At 37.9% G+C, this 14657-nt stretch overlaps 1 protein-coding gene across 1 annotated transcript in view; it reads left to right on the forward strand.

Moving 5' to 3' along the window:
- Positions 1-14657, forward strand: part of STK3 (serine/threonine kinase 3) — a 287702-nt gene that overhangs the window by 213968 nt on the left and 59077 nt on the right. Inside the window, exon 10 of the mRNA XM_020887266.2 lies at positions 6831-7006. Within this exon, the coding sequence (XP_020742925.2) occupies positions 6831-7006 (176 nt within the window). The remainder of the gene's footprint in view (positions 1-6830; positions 7007-14657) is intronic.

The raw sequence follows: 14657 nt of genomic DNA on the forward strand, positions 1-14657 counted from the left end.
CCTCATTTCTTGCTTTCCCGGTCATGAGAGAGTACACTTAGCCAGGACCCTCGGTGCAGGGTATTACAGGAAATGTAGTGTTTAGCTTCCCAGACTGTACAGTAAGACGGCTCACCAGGGGCGGTGGTTGCTCAGTTTCAGCCAGCTGTGGGCTTCCCTGGTAGCTTAGACGGTGAGGAATTTGCCTGCGGTGCTGGAGACTTGAGTTCGATTCCTCAGTCGGGAAGATCCCCTGGAAGAGGGAATGGCAACCCCATCCAGTATTCTTGTCTGGAGAATCCCCATGGACAGAGGAGCCTGGCCCATGGGGTCACAAAGAGTTGGACATGACTGAGCAAACTAAGAATTTTTCTCTCACTGTGTTTAATAATGCTGTCAAGGAGATTTCCCATTGTGTGGTATAGGGTCTAGGCCTGAGCCCTCAGCTCAATTTTTTTCCTTTTTTACAGAAATTGGGGTGAAGCTGTGGAATGAAAGCCCATTAGAATTGCAACTGACATGAAGTGGAAGAAAAGAAAAATATATTCTAAGGCAGAAACAGGAGCTCAAGAGATCTCCTCAGGCTGGAGCAGAGGCTTGATTTACAAGATAAACCCTGCTCCTGGGTCCACATGCTCACCTCACAAGTGTACGTCTTAGCAGTAGCCCCTTGGAGACGCTGGTTCTGCAGACCAGAGGAGGGCCTACACATCTCTAACCGAACTTAGCATCCCAACGCAGTGAACTTTCCCAGTGCTTCTGAGGCGCAGCTAGGACTGACAGCTTACTTTTTAGGACAGAAGTAAGCAGGCTCACTGTACCCTCAGTGCCCAGAACTCGCCTGTTTTATCTAGGAAGGATGGAGACGCGGTCGCACATGTTCACCAAGCAGTGAGCTGAATGGTGAAGTACATGAGGCCACATTGTAACAGGAATGGGTAGAGGAATAACCTCTGTCTGAATCCTTTGATTTTATTTTGTTTATTTATATTAAGTTATCATAGCTATTCATCAGTTATTAAATATTGATTTAAGTGATTTTAATTGAATATATATTTTTAAGATTTCTTCTTTGTATATACCTGTAATACATGGTGATTTTTAAAACATCACAGTTTATTGTTTCATTTTAGAAAGCACATGTATGTAGTTTCACTTAAATAGTAAGAGAAGGCAAATTAGGTTCTGCTTTAGGTTTTTAGGATTTATCCTAGAAATAGATATTACATAGATTTAGAAGGCATTTAGGAGAGATATCAAGAAAAGATGCACCATTAGGTGTTCCTACTCTCTAATTCATTGGACACTTCTAGACACAATTGTAAGCGTGAGACCATTTGCTCTGAACGATAACTTCCATGTCCTATACTGTGCTTAGTAATAATATTCTCTTTCAGCTCTGATTCAGATCCCTTTCCTTCCTTCTTCCTCCCAAAACCTATTTCAGGAAAGTATCTGATATGCAGGTGTAAAAAATCCTTAATGATGTTTTATGTTCTTGAAATATTTACATCCCCCAACAAATTTACAGTTTTTCCCGAAAACATTTTTGAGCCAAAGGAGTAAATAACTAAGGATGGAAATTCAGGTGCCAAAAAACAGTCAGTCGGTTTAGGGAAGTATGTCGGTGGATCACTTTCCCACCTCTCCAGAGATCTTACCATTCTTCCATGAGAAATCTTTATATGCGTCTTTAAGATTACTTTTGCCAATGACGGCAGTAAAGGTGACAGCAGTAGACTACAGGTCCCACCTTCAGCTGGGCGCAGATGCCCTGCATATCGCGGGGCGGTTAGAAACCCTTCATTTTCCTCTGCAGAGGTTCTGGGTGTTCAGCTAAGGTGTGGCCACAGTGCTTTGGAGTTACCTGTGGGTACTGCATATGGTCTGTTCTGTGTGCTTTTGCTCTGTGGAATGTTTAATGATATGTGATTAGTGTAGGTATTTTGACCATAGGATGCCTCTTGTATCAGCGCAGAGCACAAACACGTAAATATTAGTCTTTTGCAGATGACAACCAGTCATTCTTATCAAGGCCTCTGAAGAAGGGGCTTCCATGACAAACAGTGGTTGTTGCAGAGCTCACTACTCACACAGGAAATCATCCCTTCCATTTAACTAAAATCCTGGGCTTCAATTTGTCTATTTTCTTTTATTTTGCCCTCATTGGAGATGGAAAACAGCTGGTCACCATTTTCTGTGCAAGATCCCTTCATGTATACTTGGATACTTATTAAATTGTATCCTCAGACTTTTTCTGGCTGTACAATTTCATTCCCTTTAACCTTTGTGCAGGTATTATTTACTAAGCTTTTAATCTTTTTCTGAATAGCCTCTAGATCCTCTCCATGTTGACTGTATCCTCCTTTGTTTCATAGTAGAGTCTGATGTTATGAAAAAGCTGATGTTAGTAGCTTCTGGACTAACATCCTGGTTCACACACACACACACCTCAGTCATGTCCCACTCTTTGTGACCCCCTGGACTATAGTCCGCCAGGCTCCCCTGTCCATGGGGAGATTCTCCAGGCAAAAATACTGGAGTGGGTTGCCATGCCCCACTCCAGGAGATCTTCCCAACCCAGGGATCAAACCCACATCTCTTAACATCTCCTGCACTGCTAAGTGGGTGCTTTTCTATTAGTGCCACCTGGGAAGCCCCTTCTATATATACCCTATTCACTATGCTCTTGGCAACAAATTAAAGGACAGATTTTCTGGATCATTAATCAGGTGGAACACCCACATTTTAAAATATTTTTAGAACAAATTAGGTAATATTCAAAAACCATTTGATAGTGAAATATATTATGCTAACTGAAGTGTTAGTCACTCAGTCACGTCCAACTCTTTGCAACTCCGTGGACTGTAGCCTGCCAGGCTTCTCTATCCATGGGATTTCCCAGGCAATAATACTGGAGTGGGTTACCATTTCCTACTCCAGATATTATGCTAAAGTGATGATTATATCATTTCTACATTTGACTGTCTTTGTCATACTCATGTTAAGAAATTAAAAATTAAACAGATTGTATTTGTTAGATTATTCTAAAAATTCCATTGTATATTTAAATTTTCATGACAATTTTTCACCTCTTTAGAAGTCATGTGTAAATTAGAATAGTTAGTGAATAATTGTGAGTAGACTGGCATATTTTGTAAAAGGTATGATATACCATACAATTTACTTTCCTTGTGTGTGTTTTAGGGAATGTTTGAAGGAGAGGAAATAATTTTTTTCTTTAAAATTTCACATACACAAAAGAATTGAGTGGTGATTATTTTATTCCTTATTGCTAATGGGATTTTAGTTCCATAGCAACTAGCTGAAGGAATTGGGACCAAAATTGAAGGATGAAGTAATTTTGACCATTAAATTTATTATTAAAATAAAAAAAAATATTTTTATAAGATAGGGTCAGAATTCAGCTATAACTGGAGAAACTGATGTCAATTTTATGTGATTATTTTCTGTGTATTTAAGAAAAAGTATTCACCATAGCAACCACAATCACATATGACAGTGGTTACTGTCTTGAGATTTCCTGCTTCACTCTTCTGTTGGAGGGCCTACTATTTCTTTTTTAAAAAACAAACTGTAAGTCAGAAGCATCATCCTCTTTGTCTGTCTGTGAACACGAGCCTCCTTGGAGACTCAACTGCACTCTGTGGACATGTGTTTCATATCGTGTAGTTAAATATGACTGGCCAATTACAGCTGCTCCATCCCGTTAACTTTTAAAACATGTGTGGGCGTGCTCAGTCGTTGAAACTCCATCAGTGGTAGCTCGCCAAGCTCCTCTGTCCCTGGGATTCTCCAGGCGAGAATACTGGAGCGGGTTGCCATTCCCTTTTCCAAAGGATCTTTCCAGACCCAGGAACCTGGATCTCCTGCATTGGCATGCAGATTCTTTACCACTGTGCCACCTAGGAAGCCCAACTTTTAAAATATACCTAACCTATTTTCCTCCTTATAAATTAAAAATTGTTTTTAAACTTTTCTTTGTATGTAAAAAGTATATACTCTAAATGTTGATAGTAGGTTTTAAACTAAATGATGGAAAATAGTTAAAAGTATAAGCACATACATTTGAAAAAATTGTGTAGAGGGATGTCTTGGTTAACGATATCTTGTTTTGACGTCATCCAAACAGAAAAATCTAATGAAACAGACTACCTTCCTTTATTTCAGTTGATTTTTGGACTTCTGTTAACTTGCTGTGACAATGTTTATTTCTAATGTAGAAATGGGTTATTTTTGAAAATTTTGAGTGTGGACTCTGACAGGTATTTTATCATAGATTTTGAGATTGGCCTGAAATGTAGTGATAATCGAACCACTATGTAGTAGTGAATTCCAAGTTTCAAATTGGGGTGTTGTGTAGTTGCAGTTAAAATTGAAGGTTGCTGCTCCCATATCTTCCTATATCCTCTACTTGGGAACAGAAATGTAGTAGTTAGGGACCGAATTTGGTAATAGGTACCAGAAGAACCAAATAACAGTGGTTTAAATAGAGTGGAATTAATTTCTTTTCTCATTTAACAAAAAAACCCAGAAGCGGAGTGTCCTACATTGATAGTGTGATTTCATAACATCATTAGCGATTCTTTCTCTAGGGTAGATTCTTTCATCTTTAGGGTAGTACTCTCACCTTCCTGCTTGCATAGTAACTGTCAGATCTTCAGCTGTGAAGTCTGCATTCCAGGCAGAGAAGAGCGAGAAGAAGCAGAGGGATGATGTGGGCATCAAGAAAACAGAGTTTTCCTAGGATCCTTCTTCTTACGTGTCACTGGTCAAAACTGAGTTACACAGCCACTCCTCCCCACAGGAGAGACCCCTGTCATCTTCAGAAAGGGAGAACCTCTAGATACTAGGTTACGATTTGTTTACCTTGAGACCCTAGGGTGTTTGTGGTGGCTCCTATAACTGGGAAAGGAGCTTCTGATTAGGATTGGGTTAGAAGGAGGCACAGGACTGTTGTGAATGCAAAAGGAGACTCCTGGAATAAAATGTCTCAGCGATGTCCATGTTTTCTTCTGTCAGCCCGAAGTATTGTTCTGCCTCTTTCCTTCCTATTGCCACTGCTCATTTCTTATGGGACTTTTACTTTGACTAATTGCAGAAATGTTTACAAAATCGCCTTATAGCTCACCCTGAGCCAATAGTGTTATCTAGTTTTCAAACTATAGTTTTAAGCTCTGTTAGTGCTATTACAAATACATTCTGAATTGGCCCTGTTACTGTTAGCAGTGTTATGTCCGATTTTAGAGGATCATTTAGAGACTGGAATGTCTCCATAGGCCAGTAAACTAGATGATGATGCGTCTCAAAAACGTCATGTGAAAGGAACTGGCGATGTTTCACCTGAAAAAGATAGCCAAAATGGAGCCATTTTCTGTCTTCTGATATCTGAAGGACTGGTGTATGAAAGAGAAATTTATTTGGAACATGAGTATAAATTGCAAAAAGACATACTTCAAGTTCACATTTTTAAAAAAACTTTCTGCAACTTAGAATAGCCCAACAGGCTTCCTTGTGGAGAAGTGTACGTCCTGTCACAAGAAATTTTTTAGATGATAGGTAATTTACTATGTGGAGGACTGCATAGGCAAGTATTTTTGTGGCAATCACTTAGTTTTTTTTTAGCTTTTTAATTTTTGTATTGAGGTATATAGCAGATTAACAGTGTTGTGCTAGTTTCAGGTGAGCAGCGAAGGGAACTCGGCCAAACAGATACATGGATACTTAGGATCTTTTTTGGGGACACTGGGGCTTTAGGGAATCAAGTTTGAAAATCACTGGGAAAGTCTAGTTATTCTATGTTTACTTTCTACTTTAATCATTCAGTATAGGAAATGAGGAGTCACTGAAAGATCCTAAACAGAAGAAAGACATGATTTGATTTGTGTTTAGAAAGGTCACTACATCATCCGTATGACTAAAATCAAAACCGAGGTAAAGCACGGACACCAGTTTGGAGGATGCTACGGTGGCCTCGGCAAGAAAAGATTAGAAGCTAAACTGAGACAGTAGCAGCGGTGGACAGTGCAGTAGCATTAAACAACCTGATGAGCAGTTTGGTTTGATGGGAAAAGAGAGTCTGGGTTCATTCTCAACTTGATCACTTTGAGGATTAAGTAAATAATGTTAACTTTGGCAGACAAAGAGCATCTGGAGAAGCAGCAGGCTTGAAGGAGAAGATCTAGCTTTAGAACTGGTAAATTCAAGGTACCTAATTCACTGCAGGTCCAGGAATTGAGCTGTTGGAAAGTCAGAGAACCTAGGAGCAAGGTCTGGGCTGGAGAAATAGCTTTAGGGGTCACAGGTAAAAATATGACAGGTGAAACAAGGGACGTTCTAGGAGGAGGTAGAATCAGCTAGAAAGACTGTGAGGAAGTAGTCAAAGAGACACAGGAGGAAGCTGGGCAAGTCTTATCAGCTGTAACTTCTTACAGCTGATGCTGGTACACAGGGACAATAACAATGTAGGCTTGAATGTTTTATGAACAAAGATTGAGGTTTAAAATGTTTACTTTCTTTAACAAATTTCAAATGTATTTGAAATAATTTTTAATAAAATTATGATATTCTGCCAAAATTCTGAGATGTTTCTACAATCTAAGAATATTACAGATCTGTCTTATCATTAGGTGAAGGCAATCTATTTGCCTTAGATATTTTTGTTTCTTCATTCTTATTTTACTTAATGTATTTTCTTCATTAACTATGCTGTTCTTAAATCTGACTAGTGAAAATTTATTATAGTACTAAAAATCATGTTTTAATAAAACTTATAGTTCTCTTAGTAAATGTGAGAACTTATACCTCCTTGTGTTCTTCATTTACCTAAGGAAATGCAACTTCGCCACAAGTACAAAGGCCGTCTTTCATGGATTACTTTGATAAACAGGACTTCAAGAATAAGAGTCATGAAAACTGTCATCAGAATATGCATGAACCCTTCCCTATGTCCAAAAATGTTTTTCCTGATAACTGGAAAGTTCCTCAGGATGGAGATTTTGACTTCGTAAGTACATTTTACTTCTTCCATATTTCTTTTCTCTTTCTTTGTTTTATCATCCTAGCAAGAAATAGGTTGTGTGTGTGTGTGTGTGTGTGTATGCACTTGTGTATGATTAAAATTATGGACTATATTTTAATATTCAGCGTGTTGTCATATATGGGTAGAGGAGCAGTGAAATTGTAGTTTGTTTGTTGAAATGTAGTTTCAGAGAAGTGTAAGTAATTGCTCGTGGTTAAATAAATTATAGCCGAAATTTAAAGTAATATTTAGGACTCTAAAACAAAAATGGTAACTGTTTCAAAAGATGTTTTTAATGATGCAAATATGAGATATTTCTGACAGTAAATTCAAATTCCTAAACAAATGTTGGAAATGTGTTTATGACATAGACATTGAGGAATTTGCCTCAGCTTTGAAGGTTTAATTCAAATAGTTTCTACTTAAGTGTTAATTCCTCTTGATTTGTCAGAAAAAATAGTCCCATTCTATGTCTAGTTAGAAATATAAGTGAGTAGTGAAAGTCACTCGGTTGTGTCCATCTCTTTTTTTACCCCGTGGACTGTAGCCTGCCAGGCTCCTCTGTCCATGGAATTCTCTAGGCCAGGACACTGGAATGGGTAGCCTTTCCCTTCTCCAGGGAATCTTCCCAACTCAGGGATCAAACCCAGGTCTCCTGCACTGCAGGCAGATTCTTTTACCATCTGAGCCACATAAAAAACTTGTCTATTGCCTCCTGTTACATTTTCTCCTTATTAATTATTTCTTTTAAAGAACACATGTAATACTAGATAAATAATTCTAAAACAACTCTTTCTATAATGTGAGAGAGTAAATTTTTAAAGTGAGTTCTTTAATGGGGTAGAAATTTTTATTAAGTGAAGTTTTTGTTTTAATGTGTATTACAAATTGCATTTTGGAGAAGGAAATGGCAGACCACTCCAGTATTCTTGCCTGGAGAATCCCATGAACAGAGGAGCCTGGTGGGCTACAGTCCATGGGGTTACAAAGAGTTGGACACACTGAGCTTGCACACACATAAATAGCATTTATTTTTGCCTATTGCTCTGTAAGATTCTCACTTAAAATAACTATAGCTATATTTGTTAATGAATACATGTTTGTTATAAAACATAAAATTTTAGATATATGTGTATCTTCAAAAATTTTAAGTAATATCAAGCCATTTTGCTTAGACACCAAGCCTCTAAATGCTTTGGGATTATAAACATTTTTAATGTTAAATACTTTTCTCCTAAATATTGTGATTATTTAAGTTTTATAATAATCAGATAATAAATTTTCAAAATCTCTCCTCAGTAAATTTAGCACTAATTGCTAGCAACTATTAGCAATAGCACAGGTTAGTCTGAAATACACTCATTATAGTATCTCCTTACTGTTTTTTCAATTTTGAGGTTGTAAATTAGAAATCTGTATTTCTATACTTCTAATGTGATTTAATTTTATGCTATCTCCTTTTAAAACATATATAAATTATTTAGAATTCTGCCCCTCAAGCTTTAAATCATTCATGAACACAATGAATAATGTAGAGTACTTAGCATCAAAGAACTCTGTCTTAACTCACTTGGAATAAATCTTAACAGCCTCTGGAAAACAGTTTGAAATGAGTACAAAGTAATGAATAAATTATCATAGTTAAGAAATAGCAAATAAAATGATTTAGTTCTGTTCAGTTAGTCTTTGCTGCCAGCCCTAAAATTTAGTAGCTTAAAATAACTATTTTACTTGCTTTTAATTTTGTGGGTAAGCAGTTTGCCTAGGTTCAGCTGAGTGGTTCTTCTGCTAGACTCCCCTGGAGTCTCTCACGTGGCTGTAATCATCTAGCAGCTTGACTGGAGCTAAGTGCTCTCTAACATCACTCATGTCTGGCAGTTGCTAAGAGTTGTCTAGGCTGTATCACCCTATCATGCAAGCCTGGAAGTTTTATGTTGTGGTAGCAGTGTTCCAAGAAGGTGATAGAAGAAGTTGCAAGGTCTTTTGAGTCCTAAGTTTAGAATTCAATATCATCAAAAAAAATGAGTACTTAGAAATAATCTTAACCAAGGAGATGAAAGACCTGTACACTGAAAACTACAGTGTACTGCTGAAAGAAATTAAAGAAGTCTCCAGTACATGGTATATCTCATATTCATGGATTGGAAGACTTAATGTGGTTAAGATGTCAGCATTGTCCAAAGCAACCTACAGATTCAATATAATCTCTATTAAAATCCCAATGTTGTTTTTTTACAGCAGTAGAAAAATCCATGTAAAATTCATGTGGAATTTCAAGGGACTCGAATAGTCTAAACAACCTTGAACAAGAGAAACAAAGTTGGAGTTCTCATCCTCATTTCAGAACTGCTACAAAGCTACCGTAATCAAAACAGACAGACATAGAGACTGATGGAATGAATAGAAAGCCCGGAAATAAACCATCACATATACAGTCAAATGATTTTTCAACAAGGGTACTAAGACCATTCAATGAGGAAAGGATAGCTTTGTCAGGAATTAATGCTGGAAAAACTGAGTAGCCACAGCAAAAGAATGAATTTGGGCCTTTTCCTTACATAATATACAGTAATTAACTTGAAATGAATCAAGGATCTAAATAAGTATAAGAAGTGTATCTGAAAACCTCAGGAAAATCAGGGGGAAAGCTGTATGACTTTGGATTTGGCAGTGGTTTCTTAGATATGACACCAAAAGCAGAGGCAACAGCAACACAAAAACAGATAAACTGAACTAAAACTTCTGTGCATCAAAGTACACTATCAGCAGACAAGCGTCAGCCCACAGAATGGGAGAAAGCATGTAAGTCATATCTGATACGGGGTTAGCACCCAGGATACAGCTAAATGACTATAACTCAACAACGAAAAACTAAGCAACCGGGTTTACAAATAGTCAAAGTACTCCAATAAATATTTCTCCAAAGAAGATGTACAAATGGCCAGTAAACAAATGAAAAGAATTGTTTGTTATCATCAGATAATGATTTCCTTAATTATTAAGGAAATACAGGTCCAAACCATGAGATACTATTTCACACCCATTATATAAACACACACACACACAGAAAGTAAGTGTTGGTGAGGATGAGGAGAATTTGGAAGGAACCCTTCCTTGTACACTACATGTGTGAATGTAGATTGGTACAGCTGTGGATAACAGTACGGCATTTCTCAAAAAAATTGAACATAAATTACCATGTGATCCAGCAATTCCATTTCAGGCTATATACCCAAAAGAAATGAATAAAAGCAAAGACCTGAATAGATATTTGTATATCCACGTTAATAGCAGTGTTATTCACAATTGCCAAAAAATGGAAGCAACCCAAGTGTCAATTGATAGATGAGCAGATAGACAAAATGTGATATATGCATACAATGAAATATAATTCAGCCTGAAAAGGAAGGAAATTTTGACACAAACTATAACATGGATCTATGAACTGTGAAGATAATAAGCTAAGTGAGATAGCCAGTCACACAAAAGGATTCTGTGTGATTCCACTTATATGCAGTATCTAGAGTAGTCTTATCTAATTCATAGAAATAAACTGGTGGTTGCCAGGTACAGAGGAAAGGGGAAGTAGGGAGTTATTGTTTTTTGAGTGTAGAACTTCAGTTTTGGAAGATGAGAAAAGTCCCAGGGATGGAGTGTCATGCTGGTAGCGCAATAGTGTGAATGTACTTAATGCCACTGAACTTAAAAGTGGTTATTCTTAGTTACTGTATGTCACAAGGCCAGTCCAGATTCAAAGGATGTGGAAATTGATTTCACCTTATGATGAGAATAGCAAAGTTGCATTGCAGAGGGTCCTGTGGAATGAATGAGAATTATTGCAGTCATCTTTGTGAATAGTCTACTAAAGTTGTCATAATGAAAAATTCAGCAGGGTTTAGAATGACGAATTTAGGAAATCAGAGGTCATTAGTGGTTTTGGCAAGGACCATCTCATACCCTTCTTTTAGAATATTCATACACAACTTTTGACATGCAGTCTTCTACTGTCCTTTTTAAGCTCATTCTAGTTTTGAGTCAGAGCATCAGTTTTTCCAGTGGCCAACTTCTGATAACATTTTCTGCCCATCATAGATTCTGGAGTCCTTCTATCTGGAAATTCCAAAATTTTTTAGAAAACTTTAGCTTAACAAATGTCCTGTTTTCTGGTTGGATTGTGCCAGGCACTGTGGGTTTAAATGTGTATGTGTGTACATTTGTTAAGACAAAATATAAGTTAGTAAAGTGTTAACCTGTAATCCAGAGCAGTAATTCAGATATTATGTGGTTTTATTAAGAGGAGGACTCAGTAAAGGTTGGAGAAGGGAAGGCAGGCAGTACAAAGGATGATGTGTGTAATAAAAAGCCTAGAGGTAGGAAATGACAAGATATATTGGGTGACAATGAAGTGAAGACCTTCAAGTGCATTTGGAATAATACAGGAGATAAAATGGAAAGCTAGGTTTGGGTCAGATGGTGGAAGCCTTAAATGTAAGATTGCAAAGTCTGACATTTTATTTCCTAGACAGTGGAAAACCAACGGAAGGTTTTTAGGTTGGAGAATGACATGATGAAAAGTGTTTTAAGAATATTAATCTTGATGTTAGCATGCAGAATTGATTGATAGAAAAAGACTAGAGGTAGGGGGAAATCAAGTATGTGAAGTAGACTTTAAATAATATAGTAATAAAGTGGAAAAGAAGCAGCAAAAACAGGGAGAGATGTAGGAGACACTAGAAAGGTTAATCAGAAATAGCTGACTTACTAAAGAGACAATATTGGTTAAGAGGAGGAGCCAAATAATAGAAGGTGAAACTTAAAAAAAAAAAAACAGAGGAGGAAAATAAATTCACAGCTGGGAAGAGTCTCCATGAGATCATATGACTGGATTATTTATTTTCTGACGTACACAGGGCATGTAGCCGTAAATGGGGAGAAGGGAGGGGGACGGAATGACTAGAGCAGTTCTTCCTTCTCCAGCGTCTACTACACCTGTGAACTGCTCAACCCTCTCATCACTTGGAGGAAAGTGAAAAATGTTTGCAGTAGCTACGGAGGGAATGCAAATGGGAATAAATAAGAGATGAAGAAAGGAATCATTGCCAGAAGATAAATAAAGAATTGCTGAGAGAAGCAGTGAGTTTGTTGAAAAAAAGGAAGAGTGTGTAAGAGGCTCAAAGAGAGTAGGACAAGAGGAAGCAAAGGTGGGACAAAGTGTAAAGAATGTGATAAAATTCTTTGCTTACAAAGCAAGAAAATGGACTAAAAGCAAAGACCAATTTCCATTTAAGACCCCAACTGGTGTTGATAAGGGAAATCTGGTCTTATTTATTCCATCATATATTAGGTATAGAATGTTAAAAATGTGACTCATCAAAGTCTAACGTGTTCGCAGGTTTCTGTGCTTGTCTTTTGTCTTTATGATGTATCTCAAGGACACCTGCCAGAAGAACTAGACTTTATATGATTCCCGTGTCTATGAAATGCAAGTTGCTTGAAACTATCCGAAGTCATTTTGACTGTGTTTACAGGACATGGAGGGCTTTTCCTGTGCCTTAAGAAAAAGAGTTTTCAAAAAAGAAAAACGAAAGTGAATACTTCTCTGTCTTTTGTCGTATTCAGAGTAGATTCCAAAAGGGCAAAACTTAGGAAAGACACCTGCCATACAGATGTGAGGAGTAGGAGGCATTCTTTATCTTGAAGTCTGCGTGCAACTTAATTTGTGTATTTTCTTTAGCATTTGTCTTTTAGATTTTCTGTCAGTTGGTTGTTTCCTGTTATGTTTCTGGATGTAAGGAGATGATAAGAGAAATAATTGGTGATTTCACCATCTTGAAGGTAGCATAAAGATAAGATAAAATGTATTGAGGCTAACTGAACCAATTATTTTAACTCTACTAAAAAAAGTTCTGTTTAGGGTGTGGCTATGAAAATTTCTAACACAAATGTAAAAGGCGAATCTGTTTATTAACAGCGCTCGTCTAATGTTTCAGCTTTTGTTAGAATTATTTCCAAACAGATTTAGCATCCAGATTGTTTAGTGTTAATTGGAGAGCATGTATGAAGATCATGTTTTGCAGAAATTACACTATCATTCATACTTAAATAGATATTCTTTGGATAATGTAAAGATTTTGGAATAAGAACAAAAATTTTTAAAAGCCATCTGCTAATCCACTGTATTGGTTCCAAATTTTAAAAAAGGAATTGGATTGACAGTAACTGCTAGTATAAGAGGGATTAGATAAATCAGTTATTTATTTATTTTTTGTTTCGTTTTTGACTCAAACTGAAGGTAATGTTAATTATAAGGTAACTTTTTTAAGTTTTCTTAAATATTCAGTTTGTGTTGCTCTTTTGAGCTGAGGGACACAAAAATCCTCCACGGCAACACTGGAGAAACAGTCTCCGTGATGGTGGCAGAAGGCAAATAAAGTCCTCTCCTTCAAGCATAAATGTGCCCTGAACTTTGCAGAGATTTTTACAGTTCTTCCTCTGACTCTGGATTGGCAAATCATTATGGTGATTGGGAAAAAAAATAAAAACCCCAAACCCCCCGCAAAACCCAAGAAACCTCAGTGCTGCCAACTGTAGAAAGCGGTAAAGAAAGCTGGAGGAAGTACCAGCCCTGCTTCTGGAGCCACGGGTGCGCTGTAGGCATCTTCCCCTCTTAGGGTCTTTTCAGCCCACCAGAGCGGCCAGCAGCGGTGGAGGGTGATGAAGTGGAGACAGTGGTGGGGTCCAGGAGCCCACGCAAGCGCTTGTAGCGATGCCAGCCTTTGGAAAGCCCTCAGCCACCCAGGCCCTATAGGGAACCTGGAGGTAAAAACTTCAGCCAACAGCATCTGCGTTTTAAGCAGCGTAGCAGTATGCTACCATCTGCTTTCGCTACTTAAATACCCGAGGGCGCCTTCGCCCTTTAAAGAGATGCTGGCTCACAGCTTCGCTCGTGGTGCGCTCCTGAGTCAAAGAACTGCCTGTTCTCCTCAGACCCTGCTCGTGTGCACCAAGGAAAGCACTTCCGCTGAGGGAAGTCTTTAAGCATATTGTCATCGATTAGTTTTGCATTAATTAAATGATTACTGTCAAATATTTCCAGATGTTTGCAGGAGTATTACCCCAGTATGAGAAGATAACAGTAGATCCTTCAGATTTATTTCTTCTTGGGTAAAGAAGAAATAAACACAGAATCTCAAGCTCTTCAGTGGCCAGCCCTGGAGAAGCGTTTATGATCACAGGTGTACGTGCGGCCTGAACTGGAGCGCTTGTGGCACACGGTGCTTTCACTGTTCACTCTTTCCTTCAAGAGCCAACAGGAAATTAAAATTAATGAGAACCCTGCGCTTTGAAACACTTGGAGAATTCTTGACTGTTGCAGTCCTTCGCCAACTCACGAAATCTGTGCTGGCAGTTGTATCCAACAGATGGTGTGCTGTGTGCACAGTTGCAACATGTGATTGTCTAGGTCCATGGAGACTTTTTTATAAGATTTTGGCCATCAGTCTACTGCGGCATTAAGACAGCCGTACCCTTTGTTTTGAAAGAGTGGGGCCCTTCTTCAAAGATACGCGTTCATATACAAGTAGGGAAGAAAATATTAATAGTCACCAGGCAACTAAACTGAATTTAATTAATTCTA

The sequence above is a fragment of the Odocoileus virginianus genome, chromosome 15, assembly GCF_023699985.2.
Source record: "Odocoileus virginianus isolate 20LAN1187 ecotype Illinois chromosome 15, Ovbor_1.2, whole genome shotgun sequence".
In the NCBI taxonomy this organism is placed as follows: Eukaryota; Metazoa; Chordata; class Mammalia; order Artiodactyla; family Cervidae; genus Odocoileus; species Odocoileus virginianus.